Source organism: Populus trichocarpa, chromosome 12 (genome assembly GCF_000002775.5).
Source record: "Populus trichocarpa isolate Nisqually-1 chromosome 12, P.trichocarpa_v4.1, whole genome shotgun sequence".
Classification (NCBI taxonomy): Eukaryota; Viridiplantae; Streptophyta; class Magnoliopsida; order Malpighiales; family Salicaceae; genus Populus; species Populus trichocarpa.
Window position 1 is genome coordinate 1,242,837 of NC_037296.2, and position 27,260 is coordinate 1,270,096.

The window sequence follows — 27,260 nt, forward strand, 5'->3', positions numbered from 1 at the left end:
GAATATTATTTCACTTTGTTTTTTTTTTTTTATGTTTAATATAAATTTTATTTGCATAATTGGTTTGTATTACAATTAATTTATATAGTTTTATATTATATATCCTAAATAATTTTTTAAAAACAAATTCAGAAAAAAAAACTATTACCAAGGATTTTACCGACGGATTAATTCGGTCGGTATTTTAAACACTCACCGACGGAATTAATCCGTTGGCATTTAACAGTAGCTGCCACTAGTACCAACGAATTGACAAACGGATATATTCGGTCGGTATTTCATACACTCACCTACGGACTTACCGACAGAATTAATCCGTCGACATTTAACAGTAGCTGCCACACGTACCGACGAATTTACAGACGGATATATTCGGTCGGTATTTCATACACTCACCGACACATTTACCGACGATTAGTAGTCGTCGGTAAATCATAATATCACCGACGGAATAAAAATCCGTCAGTATATTTCAAGCGGGAATCTTTTTTTTAGCGCGCCAATTCCGTCTGTAAAACAATCAGAAAATGGTTTTTTTGTTTTTCCGACCGATATAGCGACGGAAGAGGGAATCACCGACGAAAGAAAAGCCGACGGACGTATTCCGTCGGTGATTACATCGGTAAAAAAATCACCGACGAACTTCTAATCACACACCGACGGAATATTTTCGTCGGTAAAACTGTGAAATCTTGTAGTGTGTGAAGATCCTGAACAACTCAACAGGAAACGGAGAGGAGTTCATCAATGAAGTGGCAACAATGGGAAAGATCCATCACGTCAACGTTATACGCTTAGTTGGTTACTGTGCTGATGGATTTCGAAGAGCTCTAGTCTATGATTACCTGCCAAATGAATCACTAGAGAAATTTGTATCTTCAGAACATGGCGAAACCTCCAGTCTTAGCTGGGAGAAGCTTCAGGATATTGCTCTTGGCATGGCTAAAGGCATCGAATATCTTCACCAAGGCTGTGATCAGCGAATCCTCCATTTCGACATCAAACCTCATAACATCTTGTTAGATGACCATTTCAATCCAAAGATTTCTGATTTCGGTCTGGCAAAGCTGTGCTCCAAGGATCAGAGTGCCGTGTCCATGACTACAGCTCGAGGAACCATGGGGTATATTGCACCTGAAGTTTTCTCTAGGAACTTTGGGCATGTTTCCTATAAGTCTGATGTTTATAGTTTTGGAATGGTGTTGCTCGAAATGGTCGGAGGGAGGAAGACTATCGATGATAAGGTAGAGAACAGCAACCAAATCTACTTCCCAGAATGGGTCTACAACAGCCTGGATAAAGGAGAAGAGCTGAGAATCAGAATTGAAAAGGAGGGGGACGCGCAAATCGCAAAGAAGCTGACTCTTGTAGGACTATGGTGCATTCAGTGGCACCCCGTGGATTGTCCGTCCATGAATACTGTCGTGCAAATGTTGGAAGGAGAAGGAGACAAGTTAACAATGCCTCCTAGCCCTTTTGCTTCTGCAGGTCCTGGAAGAATGCATGCAAATATGCCAGGGAGACCTCATTATCAAGCGTTGGAGGTGATCTCTGAAACAGAGTAAGCATGCAATGATCAAGTAGTCAAGTAGAAGGGCTACGCAAACATATCTGCAGAGAGTGAGGCGTTCTATAATCTTTGAGGGTGTGTAATATTTGTCCAACTGAAAGCAAGGCATGTAATATAATCTTCGTACATTGAACAATGATGGTGTTTCGGATGTATTACTGACGCCAATATGATCAACGCAAACTAAGTATAAATATTTGAACTTTATTTTTTTGGTTCTCAAAGTGATAAGAATGGCTGTCATTTCTTGAATCAAAAGCATAGGCTCACAATGATTGAATAATAAATAAATGTCATTAGCATATCATATTATTCATTATTTGTTTTATGAAATATAATGTGAGTATTGTATAATACAATTTGTTAAAATATATTGATAGATTTAGATTAGTTTACTCATATGAGTAATTACCTCTAACGCTTGTAAAGTGAGTGGAGATGAAACTATTTGAGTTTTAATGCTCAATAAACGACTTGAGTGTAGCGGGAGCAATTTTAACTCAAAGTAATTCTTAAAAAGTCATCTTGATTGAGACTAAGATGAGGTTCTTAAATAAAAGAATTGACATGAATGAATTCCCACCATTCATGTCTTTATTATGATTGAAGCCGAGTATGAAATTATTCATTTGCCACTAATGATAGTGAGCAAATGAGAATTTCTGATTTGAAATCTATGTTTTTTGACGACAAGACTAAGACTTGTATGGTGTATTTCCTTTAACAAAAAGTATAACGACATACTCATTTGTTTTCAGAAAAGAAAAAAGTAAGCTTCACTATAGCATGTATTTCATACTACATGTGCTTACAACCATTACAAGAATAAAGAATGGATCTCTTTTTTTTTTATTATGTGAGTCCTGGAGATCATATCTAAGATCTCAAAATCTTACTCTTTATGACTTTTGAATGATCGCTACTTTAGGAGTATATTCTATAGTCATGGAATGATTTGACTTAAAGGAATACTCTTAGGAAATCGAGTTAATTCAGATGTGATTGATATGAGTGCAAAAGAAAAGATAATTTTAGTTATACACCTGTTACTTGTATTCACCAGCCGAGATCATATCATTCTAATAAATTTGCTATGGTTTAGAATACTTGTAATTGTAAAGATGGATTGGGTATGAAATTCTTGAGGGATTGAATTATATTCAGTCATGTATAACTAAAAATACTTGGGCTATATTATTACACTTTAAGAAATAATTAATTATGAGGTTGATGTCTCCTATATAGTCTGTATTAGGCTTATATATTGGAGCTCCTTTCACTGTATGCTTCAGGTCGCATGGTCCGTTCGTCAAGTATGAAATTCTTGTGCAAGTTTGAAATATAATGTATTAGATATAGATTCATTCCTTCATGGGCTAGTGAGAGATGTTGGCTATTGGGTTGGGCTTGGTCCGCCCATAAGAGATGGGTCTAGTTCAAGTATTTAGAGGAATTACTAAAAACAATAACCGCTTCCTCTACTTATATATAAAGGGACATAACCAATATGAAAAAAAAAGGTTTTTCATTTTGTTAAAAGAACATGGTTATCTCTTTCTCTTCTCCCATCTTGAACTCTCTGCATTAATTTGACAAGATCTATAGAAATATTTGTACTGTGGAATATCACTTTGATTCTAGTAATTGAAGTGGAATTGAAGTAATCAATTTAGGGATAAGAAAGTAAATTCTCACAAGTAAGTTTCTTTTCAAATCTACACCCATCATAAAATCTAATGAGCCGGATGATGTTACCATGGTGAATCCTTCCTATGGTGGCAACTTCATTGATGAAGTCCTGACCATTTGCTTTCGACTTGCCTAACATCTTTATTGCAATAGAATTCCCATTTCGGAGCATGCCATTATATACGGAGCCATAACTGAAGTTATGGCACCAAAGCTGAAATTAATGTCTCAGCCATATGCTATCTTTCATTAATGTTTATTTGTTAGTAACATCATTATCTTAATGTTGTTTAGTCAGTTTTACTTCTTAATATTTGAAACTTATTTAGGATAAGTTACATAACTCTTTAAATGGAGTTTATGTTAGTTAAGTTTTTTAATTGTGTTGTGATTAATTTCATCTATAAATAAAAGCTAAGGGATGGCAGTAACCCAAGAAAAACATTCTGCTCTTTGTTCTTTGCTTCAAGTTCTCTGTTCTTTGTTTTTCTGGTTATCATCAACATTCAGTTCTTTATATACCTATTATTAACAATTGGTATCAAAGCATTCTTTGATCTTTGAAGGGATTGTGAGTGAAACACGAGAGATTAAGTGAGTTTTTTTTAAGAAATGGATTCTGCAAATTTTCCAGCAAAAACACCAGTATTCACAGGGCAAAATTTTGGTGTGTGGACTGTGAAAATGGAAACTTATCTCAAAGCTTTTGACTTATGGGAGATAGTGGAGAGCGATAAGCCACCAACTCCACTAGGAAACAATCTTACGATCGCACATATGAAGTTTTTTAATGAAGAAAAGGCAAAGCGATTCAAAGCTCTTACCTGTCTTCATAATGCTGTTAGTGAAGACATTTTCACAAGGATCATGGCGTGTAAATCTGCCAAAGAAACATGGGATAAATTAAAAGCAGAATTTCATGGTGATGAGAAGTCAATGAAGATGTAGATTTTAAATCTTAGAAGACAGTTTGAAGGTTTGAAAATGAAAGAAAATGAAACCATCAAAGACTTCTCTTCTCAAATTTCAAAACTTGTGAATCAAGTGTAACGTTTTGAATTAAAGAGAGGAAAAGGCTATAAAGCTCTTGAAGGCTTAGATGTAGGAATAAATGAATGAAGAGTATTGTAGTAATTCAACAAACTTGATAAATATAAATAGAAAGAAAAAAAAAACTGTGTTTTAAGAGTGAAAAACTGACGGGAGAAGAGAAGAAAAGGGGAAGAAGAAAAAGAGAAAAGAGGGAACTTAGAAGGGAAATATAAAGGAATTGAAGAAATAAGTTTAAAGGTAAGATTTAGGTTGTTAAATGTATAAATGTATGTTAATTGAACTTTAATTTCAGTTTTGATGAATGTTAGGGTTTTGAAAATTTGTGTTTTGGGTTTAATTGATGAATTAAATTGAATGTTATGGGGTTGATTGTTGTGGGTAATTGATTATTTAGTTGATTATGGAAGATTGTGATGATTTTGAGTTATGAATTGTGTAAATGGTGAATTTTGAGTTAGAAATCTGGAAAGAAAAGTAGGTTTTCTGTTGAAATTCTGGGTCGGAGGTTGAAGATGACAAAATTTTGGTTTGGTCCCTCAATTTTGGAAAATTACAGTTTAGTCCCCAAACTTTGGAAAATTACATATTGGTCCCTGGAGCATATTCCGAGATTCTGAACAGAATAAAAGATGAATTAAGGGCAGAATTCCAGTATAGTTATGAAATTTTAACACTTTCAATTTGGTCCACCAATTTGACAAAAATTACAATTTGACCCTAAAAATTTGGTAAAATTCCAAAATGGTCCCTGGAGCATAATGAGATATTCTGGACAGAATTGAGGATTAATTATGGTCAGAATTTTAGTATAGTAATGGAATTATGATATTTTTAGTTTGGTCCTTCAATTTGACAAAAGTTACAAATTGACCCTTAAAAATATGATAAAATTCAGATTAGTCCCTAGCTGTAATATTAGCTTTTATAGATTGTTTTGATGAGTAATTGAGGGTTAATTAGTGAATTAATACCAATTTTATTATTTGTTTTATTATGGATTAGATTTCGGGAAAACCGTTAAATTTTGGATTGTTGGGAAAATTGACTAGTTAGTTCAAAAACATATAGGGTTATGGAATACACCCTTAGTTAAGTGTATTAAATAGGTTAAATGTTCTTTTGAGTCATTCTTGAACGTGTCTCCTTTGTATTCAGATAATCCTGATATTCTACCGGCGGGACGTCAGTAGGATTTCCTTCAGTATCTGCTTTTGAGTGCTGTTTGCTTTTGAGTCAGGTGAGTGGATAATTTTCCATATGCATGAGAAATATTATAAATATTTGATTTGTTAATATGAATTGGATCATGCTTCTTGATAATATATATGCTGATTATTATCCTTGTTATGATAAAGCATGATCAATTGTTGAATCTGAATTCTTGATATGAACCAGTATATATTTTGAATTGACTTCTGAATTGATAGCTCCTCATTTGATTGATGTCATGAGTTGAGCTTTGAGATATGAATATGTTTGTTTGATTATGATTATGAACCTATGGTATGTCAGTCAGAATACCCATGCTAACAGGGTAGTGTTAGTCTTTGTGCAGATCGTATCTGAACCCTAGTTGGTCGGGGGAGTCACCAACCTGTGTGGACTGATCATCCCACAGTACGGAGCCTCATGCTCATTGCATTTTGATTTTCTGACGAGTTTTACCATATGATATTCTTGTTATGGCCAATTTGAGAAACATTTCTAAAAGAACCTAAAGCCATACTTATATATATATTTCTCATTGTTGTATTACCTCGTATGTGTATATTGAACATTATCTACTCACTGAGTTGTTGAACTCACCCTCTCATTATTTACCTTTTCAGGCTTATAGCTTGATAGTAGGTCACTTATGTTGAACCTTCCGAACCTGCTCTTTTCGTTGTAATTTATACATTTTCCTTTATGTCTAGTTAGTGCTCCAAAACTATGAAATTATATTAAGACAATCAAATTATATTATAAAGTTAGTTTTGTTGTTACTGCTGTGTTGAACTTTGATTGACTTAGTTGAAGGATAAGTTTGTATGTAAATTTGGGTTCGCATAGGTATGGAACCTTGGAGGGGAACCTTGCCTATGTGTCGGTCATGGATTCGGGATTCGGGTCATGACATCAAGTGAGACTTTTGGGAGAAGATTTTCCAGATTAAAGAATAGTAGAGAAAGTTCTGATAAGTCTACCAGAAATATTTGAACATAAAATTTGCTCTTTAGAAGATTCTAAAGATTTCTCTAAAATGAGCCTGTAAGAACTGGTAAATGCATTGCAAGCTGTGGAGCAAAGTCAAGCTTATAGACAAGAAGGATCAAGTGAAGGAGCTCTTGTTGCAGTTTACAAGGAGAAGAGTCGGGCTAAGAATTTTTACAAAAACAATCAAGAAGGAAAAAGAGAAAAAAGGAAAGGTTGGCAATCCAATAACTGGCAACAAAACAGCAACAACAACTTCATTAGAGGGAAATAGAAGAAAGAACATTTTCCTGCTTGCAAATTCTGTTAGAAAACAAATCATTTTGAAGCTTGGTGTTGGCTCAAGAATGCACAATGCTGAAACTGCAAGCAATTTGGTCACATTCAAAGATTCTGCAAAAATAAAGTAGAAATAGTAAAACAAGCTCAAGTAGTTGATTGTTCAAAAGTCAAGGAAGATCTTTTATTCATGGCTACAATACAGGAAATGTGTAACACAACAAAGGCAAACGACTCATCATGGCTCATTGATAGTGGCTGCACTAACCACATGACAACAGATTTGAACTTATTCAGAGACTTGGATAAAAGTTATCTATCTAGAGTCAGAATTGACAATGGAGACTATGTGAAGGTTGAAGGAAAAGGAGCAATTGAAGTAGAAACATTGTCAGGTACAAAAACTCTTAAAAATGTTCTTTATGTACCTAAGATCAATCAGAATCTAGTTAGTGTAGGACAATTAATTGAATTTGGTTACTTAATATTCTTTAATGATGGAGTATGTGATATTAAAGATAAAAATGAAGTGCTACTGCTTTCTGCAAAAATGATGAACAAAAGTTTTAATGTTGATTGGAGAGAAATATGTTTGAGTGCTAACACTTATGAGAACAATGAATCTGTTCTTTGGCACAAATAGTTGGGGCACTTCAATTATGCAACTTTAAAGAGAATGGCTGACCTGCAGATGACTCACGGTTTACCAGATATACAGGAACAAAAGAGTATTTGTGAAGCCTATCAGTTAGGAAAACAAACTAGAGTTGTTTTTCCGGACAATGCATATAGAGCACTGTCAAAACTCCAGCTTGTACACACAGATGTGTGTGGGCCAATGCATAATGAATCATTGAATGGTTTAAAGTATTTTCTTCTATTTGTTGATGATTATAGTAGGTACTGCTGGGTTTACTTTCTGAAATCAAAATCTGATGTGTTTGCTGAGTTTGTTAAGTTCAAAGCAGCAGTTGAACTACAAACAGGAAACAGATTGAAGATATTGAGATCTAACAATGAAGGAGAGTATACCTCTCGACAATTTGAGGCATACTTGGTAAAAGAAGGGATCAAACACCAACTGACAGTTCCCTACACTCCACAACAGAATGGAGTCAGTGAGAGGAGAAACCGAATATTGATGGAAATGGCAAGATGTTTGCTATATGAGAAGAAAATGCCATTAAAATTCTGGGCAGAGGCAGTAAACACAGCATCTTACCTTTTAAATCGTATGACCACAAAAGTATTGGGAGACAAGACTCCTTATGAAATTTGGTATGGCTTTAAACCCAATGTTGATCATTTAAAAGTTTTTGGCAACCCTTGCTATGTCTTGCAACCTGAAGTTAAGAGAACAAAACTTGATTAGAAGGCTGATATGGGAATTCTTATAGGCTATAGCACAAAATCTAAGGCTTATAAAATCTATGATCTGAAATCTAATAAAGTTGTGATTGCTAGAAATGTAAAAGTTGCAGAGAATGGTATATGGAACTGGGAAGCTGCATCAATTGAAGGGACAAAACAGGAGTATCAAATTGAACTGGATGCTATAGAGGATGATGATACTATCGATGACAAACCAGTAAGGGGGACAAGATCCTTAGCTGACATTTACAGCGGGTGCAATGTTGCTAAAGCAAAACCAATAGATTTTAAAGAAGCTATCAACTCACAAGTATGGATAGCTGCAATGAAGAAGGAGCTCACAATGATAGAAAAGAATGAAACATGGATACTGGTTGACAGACCCGTTCACAAGAAGGTAGTTGGTGTGAAATGGATTTTCAAAACCAAGTTGAATGCAGATGGGAGTATCAACAAGCACAAAGCAAGACTTGTAGTGAATGGTTATTCACAAGAGCCAGGTATTGACTTCACTGACACATTTGCTCCAGTATCTAGGCTTGATACAATAAAGCTCTTGCTTGCTCTAGCAGCACAAAATGGTTGGCATATTTTTCAATTAGATGTTAAGTCTGCATTTTTGAATGGTGTTCTAAATGAAGAAATATATGTTGAACAACTTGATGGCTTTGAAAATAAGATCACATCAAACAAAGTATATTTGCTAAAGAAGGCTTTGTATGGACTTAAACAGGCTCCTAGAGCCTGGTACATCAGATTGGATAGGTATCTTTTGAGCTTAGGCTTTGAAAGAAGCATGAATGAAGTAACTTTGTATGTGAAAAATGTTGACAAACATACTCTAATCGTATCAGTTTATGTAGATGATTTATTGATTGCAGGAGACAAGAAGCAGCTGGTAGAGGAGTTTAAAACCAACATGAAGGATAAGTTTGAGATGAATGAACTTGGTTTGCTGTCATACTTCTTAGGCATGGAAGTAACTCAGTCGGAGCAAGGTTATTTCCTATGTCAAAAGAGGTTTACAATGAAGCTACTAAACAAATTTGTAATGGAAAATTGCAAACCAGTCAGTACACCTATGGTACTGGGACAAAAGCTAATGAAGGAGGATGGAGCTCCCAAAACTAATGGAAAAACCTACAGAAGTTTAGTTGGTAGCTTGTTGTATTTAATTGCTACACGTCCAGATATTGTTTTTGCAGTTAATTACCTCTCTAGGTTCATGCAAAGTCCAAGTCAAATCCATTTTGTTGCAGCCAAGAGAGTTCTGAGATATCTGAAAGGGACATTAGAGTTTGTCATGCATTTTGTGAAATCAAGTTTTGTTAAACTAATTGGTTTTTCTGATAGTGATTGGGCTGGAAGTGATGAGAAATGATGAGCACCTCAGGTTATTGCTTTGCTATAGGAGGAAGCATTTTCTGTTGAAACTCAAAGAAGCAATCAGTGGTTGTATATTCCACTGCAGAGGCAGAATACATAACAACATATGTGGCAGTAAAGCAAATGATATGGCTAAGGAAAATGCTGAATGATCTAGACTTTGATCAACGAAGTCCCACAGAATTGTTCTGTGACAATACATCAGCAAAAGCTATTTCAAAGAATTCTGTTTTTCATAACAGGACCAAGCATATGAAGATCAAGTTCCATGCTATCAGGCAATTCCAGCAAGAAGGGGAACTAGAGCTGATATACTGCACTTCAAAAGAGCAATTAGTAGACCTGTTCACCAAGCCTTTAGCTAAAGATAGATTTGAAGATCTAAGGGAGAGGATATGAATGTGCAGCTTCGGAACCAAGGAAGAGTGTTGAAGTTGTTGCTACCCAATTTTTGACCCATGTTTTGATAATTTTTCAGAAAAAACCAAAAAATAGCAAAAAAACAATGAAAACCCAAAAAAATGCATTTTTGATATATTTGCATCGTTTTTAGCATTTTCAACGTCATCTCAAAAGAATTTAAATTTTCAAAGGTATTTGGAACGCGTTCAACTTTTAACGCGTAAATTTTATGATCACTGATTTTCCTTGTTGAGTTGACGTTGATATTGCTCGCTTTCAAAAATACAAAAAAATAAGAAAAATCAAAATTTACAAAAAAAAGAGGAAAAGAGAAGGAAAGGAAAAGTTGAGGGACTAGTTTGAAAACCTAGCAAAACTTTTCCTATAAATACCATGCTACACTAAATTTCCAAAGGGGGGGATAATTTTGGAAACATCAGAAAAAATACAAAAAAAAACCTAACCCTAAACCTATCCTTTTTTCAAGAGGAGCCGCCCCACACGTTTTTGGTTTTCCTCTTCAGCCGGTTCCACCATCTTCTTCCCCTCCCAAGCCACCGCAGCTCTCCTTTTCCTTCCTGCTCCCAGCACCTCCCTTCTTCTTCTTGCTCTCTCGGCCAACCACCGTTATTCCCTCCTTTCACTGCCGACACTGTTCCCCTCTCCATCTCACTTCCTTCTCCCACAACCAACAGACCCAGCAGCCCCTAGCCATCGCCATTTTTCCTGCAGAATCAAGGACCACTCACACCGAAGCCTTCCCCCAGCAGGTATTTCCTTCCTCAGCAGCCGGCAACAAGGGACAGCTCCCTCTCTTTCAAAACCAAACCGGGGCAGCCCCCCTCCCTTTCCTCTGATCTTCAACAACAGCCGCAGCAGCTCCCTGCCACAGAGCAGCCTCATCTTCCCCGACCAGAGAACGGGCAGAGCCGTTCCCCATCTCCTCAGACCCACGGCTCCCGCTTCAGCCAGCAGGTCTTTCCTTCCTCAGCCGCCGAACAGCCTCCAGCGGCAGCAGCAACCCACAGGCCAGCAGACCCCGCTCACCGCCTCCAGCAGCGACACCACTCCCTCGTCTGTTCCTCCTTGCCGCGCAGCACATGGAACAGAGGAGAAGAAGAAGATGACCGAAGGAGACCGATCTGCAGTGAAGCAGATCCAAAAAACCGAATGAACCAGCTCTGAGAAGGAGAAGAGAGAACTAAAATCGACGGCTTTGTTGTGTTTTGGTTGTTCTTGCATGTCACCGCCGGCGTAGGAAGACAGAGGGGAAGAAGACATTCCAGATCCCCTGTATTTTGGAGTTTCCGGCGGCGGCGCGTGAACCCACGCGCCGCCGCTGTTCCTGCGGCACTGTTCCGGCTTGCAGAAGTCCTTCCTTGCAATTTCTGGAGTTTTAGGGACCATTTTTGTAATTTTTAAATTATGTAATGTAATTTTTGTTTAGTGTTGAATTTTTTTAATTTGTAATGTGGATGTACAAAAAAAAAAAGGGAAAAGAAAAGAAAAGAAAAAAGAAAAGTATAGTGAAAGTGAATGTGTGATTTGAATTTTATTTATGAATGTTTTTTTCCTATGATAAAATTGCAAGAATAAAGAAGAATTTAATATTTTGATTTCTTCACGGATAAAGAATTATGAACTTACATGTAAGTCGTATTTCTAAAATTCGATGAAAGAACAGAATTTTTAAAACTTCTTTAACACATCAAGTCCACGAAGCAGCTTACCTCAGGTAGGGTGCGTTAGGGGTGCTAATACCTTCCCTAACCACAACCAGTCCCTTACCCGCAAATCTCTGATAAGACCAGTACCCGGGTTTCCTAGTAGCCTTCAGTTAAATACTAGGTGGCGACTCCAACGAACCAATCAAATCAAACAACAAACGAAAAATCACCAGCCTATGCCGCGCGGATTTTCTGACGTGCGACAGAATGGCGACTCCACTGGGGAAGGTATTGTTTTCAACTTTATTGGACTAAGCTTTGTGTTTTTGATGTGTTTAAATTTTTTGCTTTTTGTCTTATTTTTTTTTATTCATGCATTGTGTAGAATTGTCTCATGCATCACATGTTTTAATTTTTGAAAGCACACACAAGCTTCAGGTTAGGTGGGGGACTAGCAGCTTGCCTTATGACTTGAGTCAAGGTTTAAGTTTGTGTAAACCCCAACTCTTTGCTGAGTGTTTAGACTGATAGTGATTGGTACATGTGTCATCCCACTATCTGCTGAACCCCCATATTGCCTTTACAAGGGCGATCACTGGGACAGCGAGAGACCCTTGTTTAGAGACCAAGTAGTAAACCTACCCTTTGTCTCACGTAAAAAGATTAGAACCTGCCGTTAGGATGTATGCTTCGTAAATAGTTGTTTTGCATCTGAGCAAGCCCTTCTTGAAGCATCTTGAATTCAGGACTTGTGGGTGACCCAATGGCCATCACTCAGAAAATTTTCATTGTAGAGTTTGGGCAAGAATGAGATTCTTGTTTCATCATACAAGAGTTACGACCATATGTCACCCCTCGAAGAGCGAGTTCTTCATATAGATTACATGTTCATACATTTATCATGCATGTACCATGAGGAAAAATAGGTTCCCCTGTCCGAGGTTTGCTACATGTGATTGAAAAAGATGATGGAAATGAAGAAAGATGTCAGATATAGGCTCATTATCACAAAGAAAGTTGAGAGCATCAAAGGGGAAGTAGTTAGGCTCAGATCTGCCTGAACAAGTGTTGAGCATCAAATGGAAAGGGAATGTCTGCACGGTCTTCTGTGGGAACACTGCTCGTCCACGTCCCATTGAAGCTGCACCTCTCCTTTTCAGTCATGAACAACGACAACAATTCCTTCAGTCATAACTAATGACAACTTTTGTTCTCGGTCAATTGCCCTGTTAATTGTCCATCGCCTCCACATCTTTCAATGGCACCAAATAACTACTAGCTTCTGTGCATGGTGCATTAGCCTTCTTTGAAGTTACCCCAACTGTGAGCTCAATTCCAGTTCAGCAGCACAAGATGTAAAAAAAAAAAACCGAAAAAAAACCATGATTAGACACTGAACTTCTATGTTGCAGAGCTCTCTCTGTAGAGATTTGTTTGTGGATCTGCCAGTGGGGAATGCAAGAGGGGATGCAGTATTTTCATATGCTACAAAATTTTGTCTCATTAGTTTCAGCACTGAAACACTGGAGTAGGCCGAAGAGTCAGACCTAGTCTGAAAACATGAGCAGTCATCGAACTTTGACATGGCAGAGCTCTCTCTACAAAAACCTGTTTATGGCTCTGCAAGTGGGGAATGCAAGAGGGGATGTGGTAGCTTTCAGACGATATGAAAATTTACCCCACCAGTTTCAGCATCGAAACACTATAGTGGGCAGAAAAGCCAGACCTGAGCTAGAAAACAGGAGCAAATATAGAACTTCACCGTGGCAGAGCTCTCTCTGCAGAAATTTGTTTGTGGCTCTACAAGTGGAGAATCCAAGAAGGGATGCAATAGTTTCTGATCATCTATAATTTTCTCTCATCAGTGTCAGCATTGAAATACAAAAGTAGGGAGAAAAGACAAGCCCGGACTAAACAACATGAAGAAGACTGAAACTTCAATAGAGGAGAACTCCCTCTACAGGTGTCTGTTTGTTGCACTGTCTGTGAGCAATCGAAGATGAGGTAGAAGAGTTTTCGATTCATCAGGTTCTCTTCCAATAAAGACAATGCGTGATTCCACATGTCGCCAGTGGCGATGCTGCAAGTTTCTGGACGCTGCCAAGATTACCAAGCTGTTGAAAGGTTTCCGACAACCCTCAACCAACCACAACAACATTGAAATATTGACATGAAGTTGTGTGGATTGCCAAAAGAATTGAGCTAGCTATCAAGAGAGGAAAGATTGAAGGATCTACCATGGATTCCATAACAATGATGAGAGTTGAATCAGAAGATGACTCTCAATTGAGAAACCTCAGTCATTTTGCCTAGTCAGGTCTTGCCATAACATCAACTGCTCAAATGTCTTTGCCAAGATTGACATTCATCTGCCACTCAAGTTTGTCGACCAGCATCTGTTAGATTCCAGACTTGTTGCACCCACTTCGATAAAATTACATGTAACCACCGTGGTATAATTCAAACGAGATGTGAATATATCATGGTGGGTTCCTGGGCCATTTTAGTTGGACAGATGCAGGAGTTTCAAGAATCGAGCTGAGTTTGTGAAAGATGATGTCATCGATCATTTTGTCACTAGAACATCATCAGAATAACAAGTGATCGAAGTTGCTCGGCAAAACACAGATATGGCCAGAAAAGCTTATCCAAGAATGGTGCTGAATTGTCCATCATTTTATTGTGGAGTTGTCATTCCGCATTTTGTTTTGGGGTCACATCTCATCCTTGAACGAAACATGTCTTTTCTTTGTCTTTTTGTTGTTTTGAAATCAAGGGATGCTTCTTTCAAAGGGTATTTTGACAAAAATATTTTTTTGATCAAACTCCAACATACAAAATTAAAGCTAGTCAATCCTGAACATTAAAAGTGTTTTGATTGCGGAAATGACTTGATGCTTGAAAATGACAGGAGGTGACCAAACAATTTTGAACTCATACCTTTTGAAACTGAGCCACACATCATGTAGCTAGTTTTAGCAGTATGCATAATGACATGTAGTGGATTCAATAGTTATGGACTCGTGAATCATGATTCTTACAAGTCCAAATCATTACACTGGACGAGGTCAAAATTTATCGGTTCTAACCGACCTTGCTTGAAATGAGAAAAGGCCATCTTTGTTATCCTTTCACGTTTCTTGAAATATTATCCCTTGTGGTCCCCATTTGAGCCTGGTAAAATATTTTCTTTCAAGAAACCCTGACTAGGATCACACCCCGCACTGGGGGCAAATAAGAAAAGACAAAAGTGAAAGAGAAGGCTTAGAACAAAAGTCCAACGTTTGAGAGAGAGTTAAAAGAAAGAATACCTAGACTGGGGGCATGTTAGAAAACTATGAGAAATGCTATGTGAAAGCCATGACCTTTGGCATCCATGATAAAGCCCTGAAGTTATCAAATGATTGAGATTGATTATTCATCAAAGAAAAAGTTGGATTTGGATATAACCTATGTTAAGAGAATTCTGATATTTAAGGTTAATAAGGTTATATGTCATTTCCTCTACAAAGACAACAATAGAAAAAGAGTTGATGAATAGTTTGATGTTGATCCTAGGTCTTTGAAACCCTCAAACACCTTTTGAGCCTGAATTTTCCTTTCTTTCATAAGCCATGAACCATAGCCTGCATTACGTGCTTTTAAAAGCCCTTTTTTGATCAAGTAAGCAATCTGAACCGATAAATGGCGATCTCAAAACTTGAAGAGTTTTTTCCACAAGAGTCGTGGCTTCATGAATTAAGCTACTGGTTATTATGCATGCTGATAAAATTGGTGCTAAAAAAGAAAACAATCTTTCTTGATGAATCCTCAAGTTTTGACTTGAGCCTTTTGTTTTCCTTGAAATTCACAGAAGGTCACCTCATCACAGACCATCAAAAGATATACCCAAGATCAAAGATTAAAATTGACACAAAGAACCATGAAAAAGTCATTTTAATCTTACAACGCGTCATTTCTGTGTTCAAAATACAAGGCAATCAAAGGACTACATTGAATAACGTGTGTTGGATCTTTGACCAAACAAGCTTGATTTCCAAAAATACTTTTCAAAATTGACATCTCTCTGATTTCATTTCAACAATTAGATTTGAATAGACATGAGCGTTGAAATATGAGATTTGATTCCAGAACAAGGAAGATTGTCAAACAAGAAGAACATCGATTGAATTTGCAAAATCTTTGACAAGAATAACATCAACATTTCTCGACACTCCTTGAAAAGTTGACCACCTAGGGGCAATACAGTGGATCCTGGGTAGGAAAACAAACAGTATTCAGATCAGCTGGGGGCAATGAAAGATGATCAAATGATGAATCAATGCACTAAGGACAATGGTGTTTAAAGAAAGCTAATCAGCAGGACAAGCATTCAGATCATTATTGGGGGCAATGTTGTTTAAAGACAGTCAGTGATTTAGTGAACTTCAGCAGCAATTGAAAACAACGTTGCAATTGAGGGACAACCTCGTATCTTCATCTTAGGGTTACCCTCTAAAACATGGCTATGACTCCTGACATATGTTATCAGCTTAAATGCGCACTTCACCACATGAATATGGGTGATGAACATCATAGATGATGCCAACGCATTTCCTTTCATGATCTGATTTGACAAGCTGAGAAGAATCCATGAAGAAGAACATTGAGCTTACAACGATGAGCCCTTTTTACTGCAAGGTATAAGATCCATGTCTGGATGACCTGACAATTCCAAAAAGGCTGGTAATAACATATACTTGAAAAGTATTGTTTCAACTAGAGGCAAGTTCATGACTGATTAACAATCTTGATGGGTTGGCATGATGCACACAACCAATCAGAGGATAATTCTCAGAAGAATCCAGGAGAGAAAATCCTTCATGATGAATCAAGCAACACCACACTTGGGGGCAGAGTCAAGCTTGATAAACAACAAGAGCAGTAATCATCGTAGACAGCCCGAGATGGGCACTGCACTTACATTTGAGTGGAAGGCTAGCACGCAAATAAGCTAATACATCGAAAGAACAAAGAAGGCTTTGGAATGCAAACAAAGGCACCCTATGATGATGGATCATCAAAGGGTGGGACCTATATTTCACATCAGGTAAGGATGCATGCATGTCATCTAACCTCAAAGCATTGCACATACTTGTGATTTGTTACAGAAAGATCCTCAATGAAGTCCAGCAAGTTTGTGGACAAAGAAAGAATCATTGAGTTGATGATGACAAAGAATCGGTTTAGATCCTGGAACAAGAAGAGAATGAGATGAACCCTGCCAGTAGGAGAATCTCAAAGAAACGAGGAGATTAACCCCGTCATCAAGGAGTCTTCAAGTCAACCTGCAACCAGAAGGTGCCAAGTTTATCAGCCTTGTCCTGTCAGGACTGCTCCAACCAAGTCTTTTTGCCAAGTAAGTCACATTCTATCTTTGGGTAGGTCACCCGTAACAATGAGACCATTTTTTTGAAAAACAGAAACATCATTTTTTCTGGGTAGGTCACCCATCACAATGAGACCACCATCTTCCATGTGGGTAGGTCACCCATTATAACGCGACCACTTCACATTTTTTCTATCTTCCACCTGGGTAGGTCACCCATTATAACGCGACCACTTCACATTTTTCTATCCTCCACCTGGGTAGGTCACCCATTACAATGAGACCACTTCACATTTTTCTCATCTTCCATCTGCGTAGGTCACCCATTACAATGAGACCACTTCATATTTTTTTTATCTTCCATCTGGGTAGGTCACCCATTATAATGAGACTGCACCTCACATTCTTTCCATTTGGGTAGGTCACCCATCATAATGAGACCGTTTTTTACATTCTTTCCACTTGGGTAGGTCACCCATCACAATGAGACCATTTTTTCTGGGTAGGTCACCCATTAGAATGAGACCATTCTCTATTTTTTTTACTTGGGTAGGTCACCCATTATAATGAGGCCATTCTTCCCCCTGGGTAGGTCACCCATAAGAATGAGACCACTCTTCCCCTTTTCCACTTGGGTAGGTCACCCATCACAATGAGACCATTTTTTCTGGGTAGGTCACCCATTAGAATGAGACCATTCTCCATCTTTTTTTTACTTGGGTAGGTCACCCATTATAATGAGGCCATTCTTCCCCCTGGGTAGGTCACCCATAAGAATGAGACCACTCTTTCCCTTTTCCACTTGGGTAGGTCACCCGTCATAATGAGACCATCTTTCATTTTGGGTAGGTCACCCGTCATAATAAGACTACACACATTTTTTAGTTTTGGTTTAATGAGATCGCCAGATGGGATCTCATGTAGCTTTGGTTAAAGGAAATCGCCAGATGGGATTTCAGGTTGATCGAGCTACACACATTCTTTGGTTTTGGAAAAGGAGATCGCCAGATGGGATCTCAAGATAAAAAAAAAGAGAAAGAAAGAAAGGAAGAAAGAAGAGGAAGAAAAGAGAAGGAAGAGAGAACAAAAAAAAAAGAGCAAGGCCTTTAGATGAGTGGATATTGAGTGACAGAAAGACAAGTTTTTCTTTACAAAGCTTACTATGCAAAACATTGAGGAGTTTGGCTTCGTAAGCATTGTAAAGAGGGGGCATCTGTTGCTACCCAATTTTTGACCCATGTTTTGATAATTTTTCAGAAAAAACCAAAAAATAGCAAAAAAACAATGAAAACCCAAAAAAATGCATTTTTGATATATTTGCATCGTTTTTAGCATTTTCAACGTCATCTCAAAAGAATTTAAATTTTCAAAGGTATTTGGAACGCGTTCAACTTTTAACGCGTAAATTTTATGATCACTGATTTTCCTTGTTGAGTTGAAGTTGATATTGCTCGCTTTCAAAAATACAAAAAAATAAGAAAAATCAAAATTTACAAAAAAAAGAGGAAAAGAGAAGGAAAGGAAAAGTTGAGGGACTAGTTTGAAAACCTAGCAAAACTTTTCCTATAAATACCATGCTACACTAAATTTCCAAAGGGGGGGATAATTTTGGAAACATCAGAAAAAATACAAAAAAAAACCTAACCCTAAACCTATCCTTTTTTCAAGAGGAGCCGCCCCACACGTTTTTGGTTTTCCTCTTCAGCCGGTTCCACCATCTTCTTCCCCTCCCAAGCCACCGCAGCTCTCCTTTTCCTTCCTGCTCCCAGCACCTCCCTTCTTCTTCTTGCTCTCTCGGCCAACCACCGTTATTCCCTCCTTTCACTGCCGACACTGTTCCCCTCTCCATCTCACTTCCTTCTCCCACAACCAACAGACCCAGCAGCCCCTAGCCATCGCCATTTTTCCTGCAGAATCAAGGACCACTCACACCGAAGCCTTCCCCCAGCAGGTATTTCCTTCCTCAGCAGCCGGCAACAAGGGACAGCTCCCTCTCTTTCAAAACCAAACCGGGGCAGCCCCCCTCCCTTTCCTCTGATCTTCAACAACAGCCGCAGCAGCTCCCTGCCACAGAGCAGCCTCATCTTCCCCGACCAGAGAACGGGCAGAGCCGTTCCCCATCTCCTCAGACCCACGGCTCCCGCTTCAGCCAGCAGGTCTTTCCTTCCTCAGCCGCCGAACAGCCTCCAGCGGCAGCAGCAACCCACAGGCCAGCAGACCCCGCTCACCGCCTCCAGCAGCGACACCACTCCCTCGTCTGTTCCTCCTTGCCGCGCAGCACATGGAACAGAGGAGAAGAAGAAGATGACCGAAGGAGACCGATCTGCAGTGAAGCAGATCCAAAAAACCGAATGAACCAGATCTGAGAAGGAGAAGAGAGAACTAAAATCGACGGCTTTGTTGCGTTTTGGTTGTTCTTGCAGGTCACCGCCGGCGTAGGAAGACAGAGGGGAAGAAGACATTCCAGATCCCCTGTATTTTGGAGTTTCCGGCGGCGGCGCGTGAACCCACGCGCCGCCACTGTTCCTGCGGCACTGTTCCGGCTTGCAGAAGTCCTTCCCTGCAATTTCTAGAGTTTTAGGGACCATTTTTGTAATTTTTAAATTATGTAATGTAATTTTTGTTTAGTGTTGAATTTTTTTTAATTTGTAATGTGGATGTACAAAAAAAAAAGGGAAAAGAAAAGAAAAGAAAAAAGAAAAGTATAGTGAAAGTGAATGTGTGATTTGAATTTTATTTATGAATGTTTTTTTCCTATGATAAAATTGCAAGAATAAAGAAGAATTTAATATTTTGATTTCTTCACGGATAAAGAATTATGAACTTACATGTAAGTCGTATTTCTAAAATTTGATGAAAGAACAGAATTTTTAAAACTTCTTTAACACATCAAGTCCACGAAGCAGCTTACCTCAGGTAGGGTGCGTTAGGGGTGCTAATACCTTCCCTAACCACAACCAGTCCCTTACCCGCAAATCTCTGATAAGACCAGTACCCGGGTTTCCTAGTAGCCTTCAGTTAAATACTAGGTGGCGACTCCAACGAACCAATCAAATCAAACAACAAACGAAAAATCACCAGCCGATGCCGTGCGGATTTTCTGACGTGCGACAGAAGTTATGGCACCAAAGCTGAAATTAATGTATCGGCCATATGTTATCTTTCATTAATGTTTATTTGTTAATAACATCATTATCTTAATGTTGTTTAGTCAGTTTTACTTCTTAATATTTGAAACTTATTTAGGATAAGTTACATAACTCTTTAAATGAAGGAGTTTATGTTAGTTAAGTTTCTTAATTGTGTTGTGATTAATTTCATCTATAAATAAAAGCTAAGGGATGTCAGTAACCCAAGAAAAACATTATGCTCTTTGGTCTTTGTTGCAAGTTCTTTGTTTTTTGTTTTTCTGGTTATCATCAACATTCAGTTCTTTATATACCTATTATCAACAATAGCCACCCTCACCCAATTTTTCCTTGAAATAGCTTGTCATCTTTTTAATTTCCGGGTATGAGTACCTTATGGGCATGAAGTTATGGTGACTTTGCAGAAAATCTTCGATATTGTCATACGTTGATAAATGCCTCCTCCTCCATTTATAGATCAGAAAGATGAAGACACATGGAGCCCCGCATACAAGTCTTATCGCAAGACATAATCCTGCGACGGAACATCAGAAACCATAAATAGGATGAGAGATTCTATAATGAGAAGCTACCAAAATAGTCTGATGCAACAGAAATAAGCTAAAAATTTCTTGATAGCTACAATTCTATTTCAGCCCTCAGTTTTATAGTTTAATGTTTCCTGAATAAGAGAAAGTCTAACCAACCAGGCCCGGGAGTGCGTAATGTACTATATCTGCAAGAAGAATGATATCTCCATTTATCTTTCATTATGTAGTGGAAATAATAAACATCTATAAAATTCTTAACAAACAAATAAAAAAGAAAACATCAATAAGAAGGACAGAGAATCCTCACAGGGACCAATGAATGATACAATTTGACGCAGAAGAAGCAGGGCACCTAAATTTTACACATGATGAATGTCAGATCTTCAAAAGCTGAAGCTATCAAAACATAAGAGTAGGCACCACGCTGATGCAAATTAATTCTATTTACCATATAAAGAAACATGGCAAATGTGCAAGCATGAATTTCAGAAATATTGTGAGAATTCATGAGGACAGTCAATAGAAAGCTTACGCACACTGGAAAGATGCCGCATGGAAAATGTTGCAGGGGTTAGAGCAGTTGACAACACGAGTGGTATTATCCAATAAGCAAAAGCCTTGCGCCTTGCATTCTCTACAGTATATAGTATCCCATTCTAGCGTCAAACCATTCACAAGAATTTTATGGATATCAATGTATGACAGGCTCCTTTTGTTATCTAGCGGAGTTGCCATAACCACTAGATCAACGGGGCACGAGTCCCCTACTTCCGAAGCCTTCATATCGCCAGAAACAACATACCGGTATGCCTTCTTCGAGGACTAGGACGATATGCAAGAATCCTTTCCAGTGATACAAGAATTAGTGCTGATATATAGAGGGGACTGCATAGGATTCTGGCAACATAGAAATATGTTTTTGCTGGTGCCTTATATGAATGGAATCATATAGGGATCTCCATAACTGAAGTTGTTCTCTGACAAATGATACAGAGGAAGCGTAGAGCAATTATCTTCTTGTAAACCAACATCAGCTATCCGAATCGTTGAATATTTGTAATTGATCTCCTTCACATAGTACTTTCCTGAATACAGGCTTAGAATTGCACGATTGTTCTCGCAAGTCAACTGATAGCTTGGATCACCGCAGTTTTCCGGGTCGCCTTGTAGTCGAAAAGGGTAGCTAATGTTAGTAAGGTGGCCACACGAAGAAGGATGTTCACAAAGATGATTTGTTTTAGCAGCACAGGGCTCATGGTTTATGAGGAGGACCACAAAAAAGACAGCACATAGAAGAACTCTACTAAACATAATGTCAGATGGCTCGTTTCAGATTGAAGGCGGAGACTTGAGGCTATCTCGTGGCTGTTGTCGGCTAAAGGTTGCCGGAAATTTGTTGGTGGTTATTAAAGCCAAAACTTCATCCATTTTTTATTAAAATTCTGATAATTTTCAAATAAATAAAGAAGCTAGAGAAGACTTTGAGATTCTGCATTTACTTTTAATTAATTAAAGACCAAAAGACTGTCAGCTCAAACCTAAGTAATCAGGTATTCATAATAATAGAGGGTTTAGAGCATGGCAGATTTCCCAGGCCGGCCGGCTGTCACTGGAGTATCAAAGTCCCAGTCAAAATGCAAATACCAAGTGTTAGTTACCTCCGAGGAAAGTTATAAGGTCCGGATAGATTTATTATGTCACAATTTTAATATTGAAAAAAAATATATTTTGAATTTTTAAATATTTTTATTGGATATTTAAGTTATTTTTTTAGACCTATCAAATCAATTGAATCATGTAAAGTCAACTTTCATACCGATTAATTTTAAATTCAAGCTAGACAAGAAGTCAGGTTGAAAAGTTTTAAAGTTAACCCGTTAGATTTGGTTTAATGAAAATACCAAATAGTTTTTTTTTTTTAAAAGAATTCTATCATCTTTTTTTTTTCCTTTTATTGAATTATTTTTTGTTTTTTTTTTATTAATATTGTCTTTCAATAATTAAAGACTAAGCAAGAATTCAGGTAAAAAAAAATTCAAAATTTACCTGTTAAATTTAAAAAAGTTTTGATGCTTTCCGCAGTGTAGTGCGGCCCAGAAAACTAATAGGAATGGAATGAAACCACCATATGGTGTCCATAAATAGGAGCTGTGTTGGTTCTCACCGTAGCTTAAAACCTGGTAGCGTAACGACTTGGACTCTAGCTGCGGCCGCATTTTATTTCTTTATAAACGCCATAATTTTGATTAAAAAAAAATGGATTGACCTTGAGCCTGGTCGTATGCCGGTCAGGTCTGTGTTTACCATAGTTTATATGCCTGCTAGTTCTTTATAATTTTTATTTTATTTTAATTGTTTGGGGGCGGGCCTGGCATCCCTACTGGGAGTAGTTATAATAAAAACAAACAAAAAAAATATTTCTGGGTAACCACTGTGGTGGATCTCCTTTTAGCCGTACAGGTGGGCTGATGTTTTGGATATTGCCAGAGGAAAAAGGAGGGCAGAGATGATTAGTCTGTGCACTGCATATCTGGGATTGAAGACATATGAAATATAGAAGGGCTGTGCCTATGTGAGCAGAAAAGAGATTCCTTGTCGCAAACATCTGCAGAGAGAGTACGAGGTTCTGTATACTTTGACAGCATGCAATTTTGGTTCAAGTGTAAGCATGGCTTTCTTGGAATATATTACTGATGTCCATATCATCAACTTAGAATTACTTCATTGTTTTGGTTCTTAAAGTGATAAGAATGGAGCTTGACTTCTAACCTTAGCATCAACTTTTATGCATGACCGGTATTACCTCTTGCATTTCTTGGGATGGAAGAAGACTTTTGCTTATCCGGTGCTTCGAAAAGTGACAAACTTGACTGTAACTTATCCCTAATCTTTGATGACTTGCAAACGCGACAGATTTGAGCTCTGGCTTTTCCTAGCAACTTCGCACCACAACATAAATACCCCACACGGAAAAAACATAAAGGAACCTAGCAATATCAGATTGGCCAAGTCCTTGAAATGTTTTCCACGGCTCAAGTCAATGGAGTAAACTATACATAAATTACTCAAGAGAGCCAAGCCCCAAATTACGTTTTCAGGATAACATCATTTGCAGGACAGTGAAGCTCAAAAAAACTATGTCTTTGGAAATGGATCTCTCTGTAGTTTGCTTGTTGATGCTGGTCCTTGTATGTCATGGAGCTGGCCTTAACGATAAGTTCCAAAAAGCAAAGTGTAAGAAGCATGGTCCAGCCATAAAATTTCCATTCAGACTCGACAAGCAGCCAGAGTACTGTGGCTATCCTGGGTTTGTTCTATCTTGCAATCAAAGGAACGAAACATTGTTGCAGCTACCAAATTCTGTGACGCTCAACATCAAGGAAATTGACTATGCATCACGGTTAATCATTGCAGGCTTTGCAGCTGATCCAGATAACTGCCTCCCAAGACAGCTTAGAAACTTCAGTTTATCTCAATCTCCTTTCAAATTTGCGGCCCCGCACCAGGATGATTATGCCCTTTTCAACTGTACATCAAAGCATGGAGATTATTATGGGCGGATACCTTGCCATGGTGTTCCTGGATATGATATCTATGCCTATAGTTCTAATTATTTCAACGGTGATACAGACCTGACTTCTTGTACCAAGATGTATAATGTTCCATCAATTCCATGGGAAACGATTCATGATAATATTCTTCGCTTGAAGTGGTCAGAACCAGCAGCATGTGAAGAACACGGCATGTTCTGCAGATGGAAGAATAACACTTCTAAGCTTGAAACTGAATGCTTTGAGAAGCCTAAATCAAATGAAGGTACGGTCTGTATTAGATTCTGCTTTAGTTTTCTGCAGCCAATCTAATTCTTTGTGCTTAATTTGGAACTATTGGATGACATCTTTAGTTAAGAAAATCAAATATTTTCACGAGTTCTTCAATTTTAGTTATGAAACATGTGTTACAGGTTATGATTTATATTATTCTCTAGCACACCCCTTCAAGTGAAAGCTTTTTGGGCTTGAAACTTGCACGGGCCCACACTACCTTGTGTTTCATTTTTTATCAAATAAATGGAGATGGTAAGATTCAAACTCGTAACCACTTGATCATCAAGGCTCTGATACCATGTCAAAGAACCATTTATATAATATACTACTTGGAATTATATTCTAAAACCTTATCTAATAGCTTAAGCTGTTAGGTAAGGTCTCAAAATATGATTTATATTATTCTATAACAACATGTACTTTTCAGGTCATGTAGGTTGGTTGCTTGATACATGTTAAGATTTAGTAAATTGCACAAGATAGTCATGGTTTACAAAAAGATTCATGAATTATGATTGTCGAATGCGTGCTATTAAAGAAGCTAATGTTACCATATATTTTCTCTTACAGACAGAAAAAGGAAGATAGAGGGTGCAGGTGAGATTTCTGCAAATTTGGAAATTTGGAAATTGTTTCTTTATCTTGCTTCTTCTAAACTATCTTGATGAGTTCTTGATAAATAAATGTTTTGCTTGCAGTTGCAACCGTGGGTTCGGTTCTTGTATTACTGGTATTGTTGGCAGCCTACCGTGTCTACAGCTCCGATAAAGCAGCGAAAAACAATCAGAAAAGGATTGAAAACTTTCTGGCAGATTATAAAGCTCTCAAGCCCGCAAGATACACGTATGCTGACATTAAAAGGATTACGGATGAGTTCAAGGACAAGCTGGGTCAGGGAGCATATGGAACTGTGTTTAAAGGAAAGCTTTCTGATGAGATCTTTGTTGCTGTGAAGATCCTGAACAACTCAACAGCAAACGGAGAAGAGTTCATCAATGAAGTGGCAACAATGGGAAAGATCCATCACGTCAATGTTATACGCTTAGTTGGTTACTGTGCTGATGGATTTCAAAGAGCTCTAGTCTATGATTACCTGCCAAATGAATCACTAGCGAAATTTGTATCTTCAGAACATGGTGAAACCTCCAGTCTTAGCTGGGAGAGGCTTCAGGATATTGCTCTTGGCATGGCTAAAGGCATCGAATATCTTCACCAAGGTTGTGATCAGCGAATCCTCCATTTCGACATCAAACCTCATAACATCTTGTTAGATGACCATTTCAATCCAAAGATTTCTGATTTCGGTCTGGCAAAGCTGTGCTCCAAGGATCAGAGTGCCGTGTCCATGACTACAGCTCGAGGAACCATGGGGTATATTGCACCTGAAGTTTTCTCTGTTGGGGATTCCGACCGGTGGTGTACTGATAGTTGCTCATAGGAGGTTAAAGCACACTGACACAATATTTAACGTGGTTCGGCAAAACCGCCTACATCCACGGGAGAGTCCATATTATTAGAGATATATAGAGAAAGGATTACAACATACATGGAGGAGGAGGATCACTTCACTCAAACTCAACTCCCAACTCTTTTGCTGCACTTGCAGCTGCTGCAATGGCAGCAGCCATTGCAGCTCTCTCTTTCTCTCCACTCTCTTGCACACACTCACGTTTGCTCTCTTCAACCCTCTCATTTTGCTCTCACAAAATATGCCTCTTTTATAGGCAATTCTTGGCAACTTTCTCCAGCAATAGCAAGGGGACAATAGGTCCCGAAATCATGCCACTAATTGTGGCATTAGTGATGCTTCCACTAAGCCACAATTAGTGGTGGGGTATTGCCACTAAATGGCAATATCCCAACAATCACCCCCTTTGCCATTTGTGTGGGCAATTGTTTTCTTGCTTCTTCAGCACAAGCTTGCATTATGCAGTTCTTCCAAGCTTCCATTTTGAGAGCGTCTTCAACACAACATTCCCCTTCGAGCGTATCAATCATGCTCGGTCCGGAATGATATTTCAAGCCTTACACCAAGGCTTACAACACCCCCTCAAACGGATATTTCAAGTGCGACAGTCATTATCTGAGAATCTCAATATGATCACGAGCTCACCACTCTTCCAAGAGTCTACTCATCCAGGAGTTGCGCCTGCCCTCTGTTCCACCCTAGGAACCACGCCTTACTTCTCCGTGAGTCTCTCGCTCTTAGTCGTAAGAGTCTAGGTAGCTCTCCACCTTTAACCATGGGGGCAGCCCATTAAAGGTTGATCCATATCTGTCTTCATACTCTGAGTATTACAATGCCATTACCGAGCTCACCACCTTGACAAGAGTCAACTCGTTCTCGGAACCTGCGCATGCCCTTCTGCTTCTTCATAGCAGCCGCGTCTTAATGCTCCACAAGTCACACACTTATTGTCCAAGGCAAATGTCTTCTAGCTCATTGATCTTTAGCATGGGGGCAATATCCATGAAAGTCAATCCTGCATTTGTCTCCATACTCATCATAGCCACTTCATTGGCTATCCATACACCTGTCCACTTGTATCTAGCCATCACATTGGCTCTGGGGTTGTTTTGAACTGGGCTCATATCGTGGCCCACACACCTTCTCCTTAGGTGTCTCCGCTCGTCCCCATGCGGCGGTCTGAACTGGGGCTTCTATCACGGCCCTCACACCTTCTCTAAGGTGTCTTCGCCCGTTGTCATGGGGCGGTCTGATCCGGGCTCCTATCATGGCCCTCACGCACCTTCCATCTAAGGTGTCTTCACCTTT

The 27,260-nt window shown here is 38.5% G+C and overlaps 1 protein-coding gene and 1 long non-coding RNA gene across 13 annotated transcripts in view; one reads left to right on the top strand and one right to left on the bottom strand.

Annotated features, from left to right (window-relative positions):
* LOC18103631 (rust resistance kinase Lr10) overlaps positions 1 to 27,260 on the top strand; it is a 59,555-nt gene that overhangs the window by 21,895 nt on the left and 10,400 nt on the right. Inside the window, exon 4 of one of the 12 annotated variants that reach the window (XM_002317731.4) lies at positions 1,245 to 1,784. The exons of 7 other annotated variants lie outside the window; for them this stretch is intronic. In XM_002317731.4, the coding sequence (XP_002317767.4) occupies positions 1,245 to 1,565 (321 nt within the window). In that variant the 3' untranslated portion in view covers positions 1,566 to 1,784. Of the gene's footprint in view, positions 1 to 1,244; positions 1,785 to 23,672; positions 24,072 to 25,054; positions 25,082 to 25,577; positions 25,628 to 27,260 lie in introns of those variants that run through there. 4 more of the 12 variants (XM_052446170.1, XM_052446168.1, XM_052446179.1 and 1 more) reach the window with 4 other exon arrangements.
* Positions 1 to 27,260, bottom strand: part of LOC127904127 (uncharacterized) — a 57,512-nt gene that overhangs the window by 20,453 nt on the left and 9,799 nt on the right. The window contains exon 2 of the long non-coding RNA XR_008057015.1: positions 25,628 to 25,866. This is a non-coding gene — a long non-coding RNA (uncharacterized LOC127904127). The remainder of the gene's footprint in view (positions 1 to 25,627; positions 25,867 to 27,260) is intronic.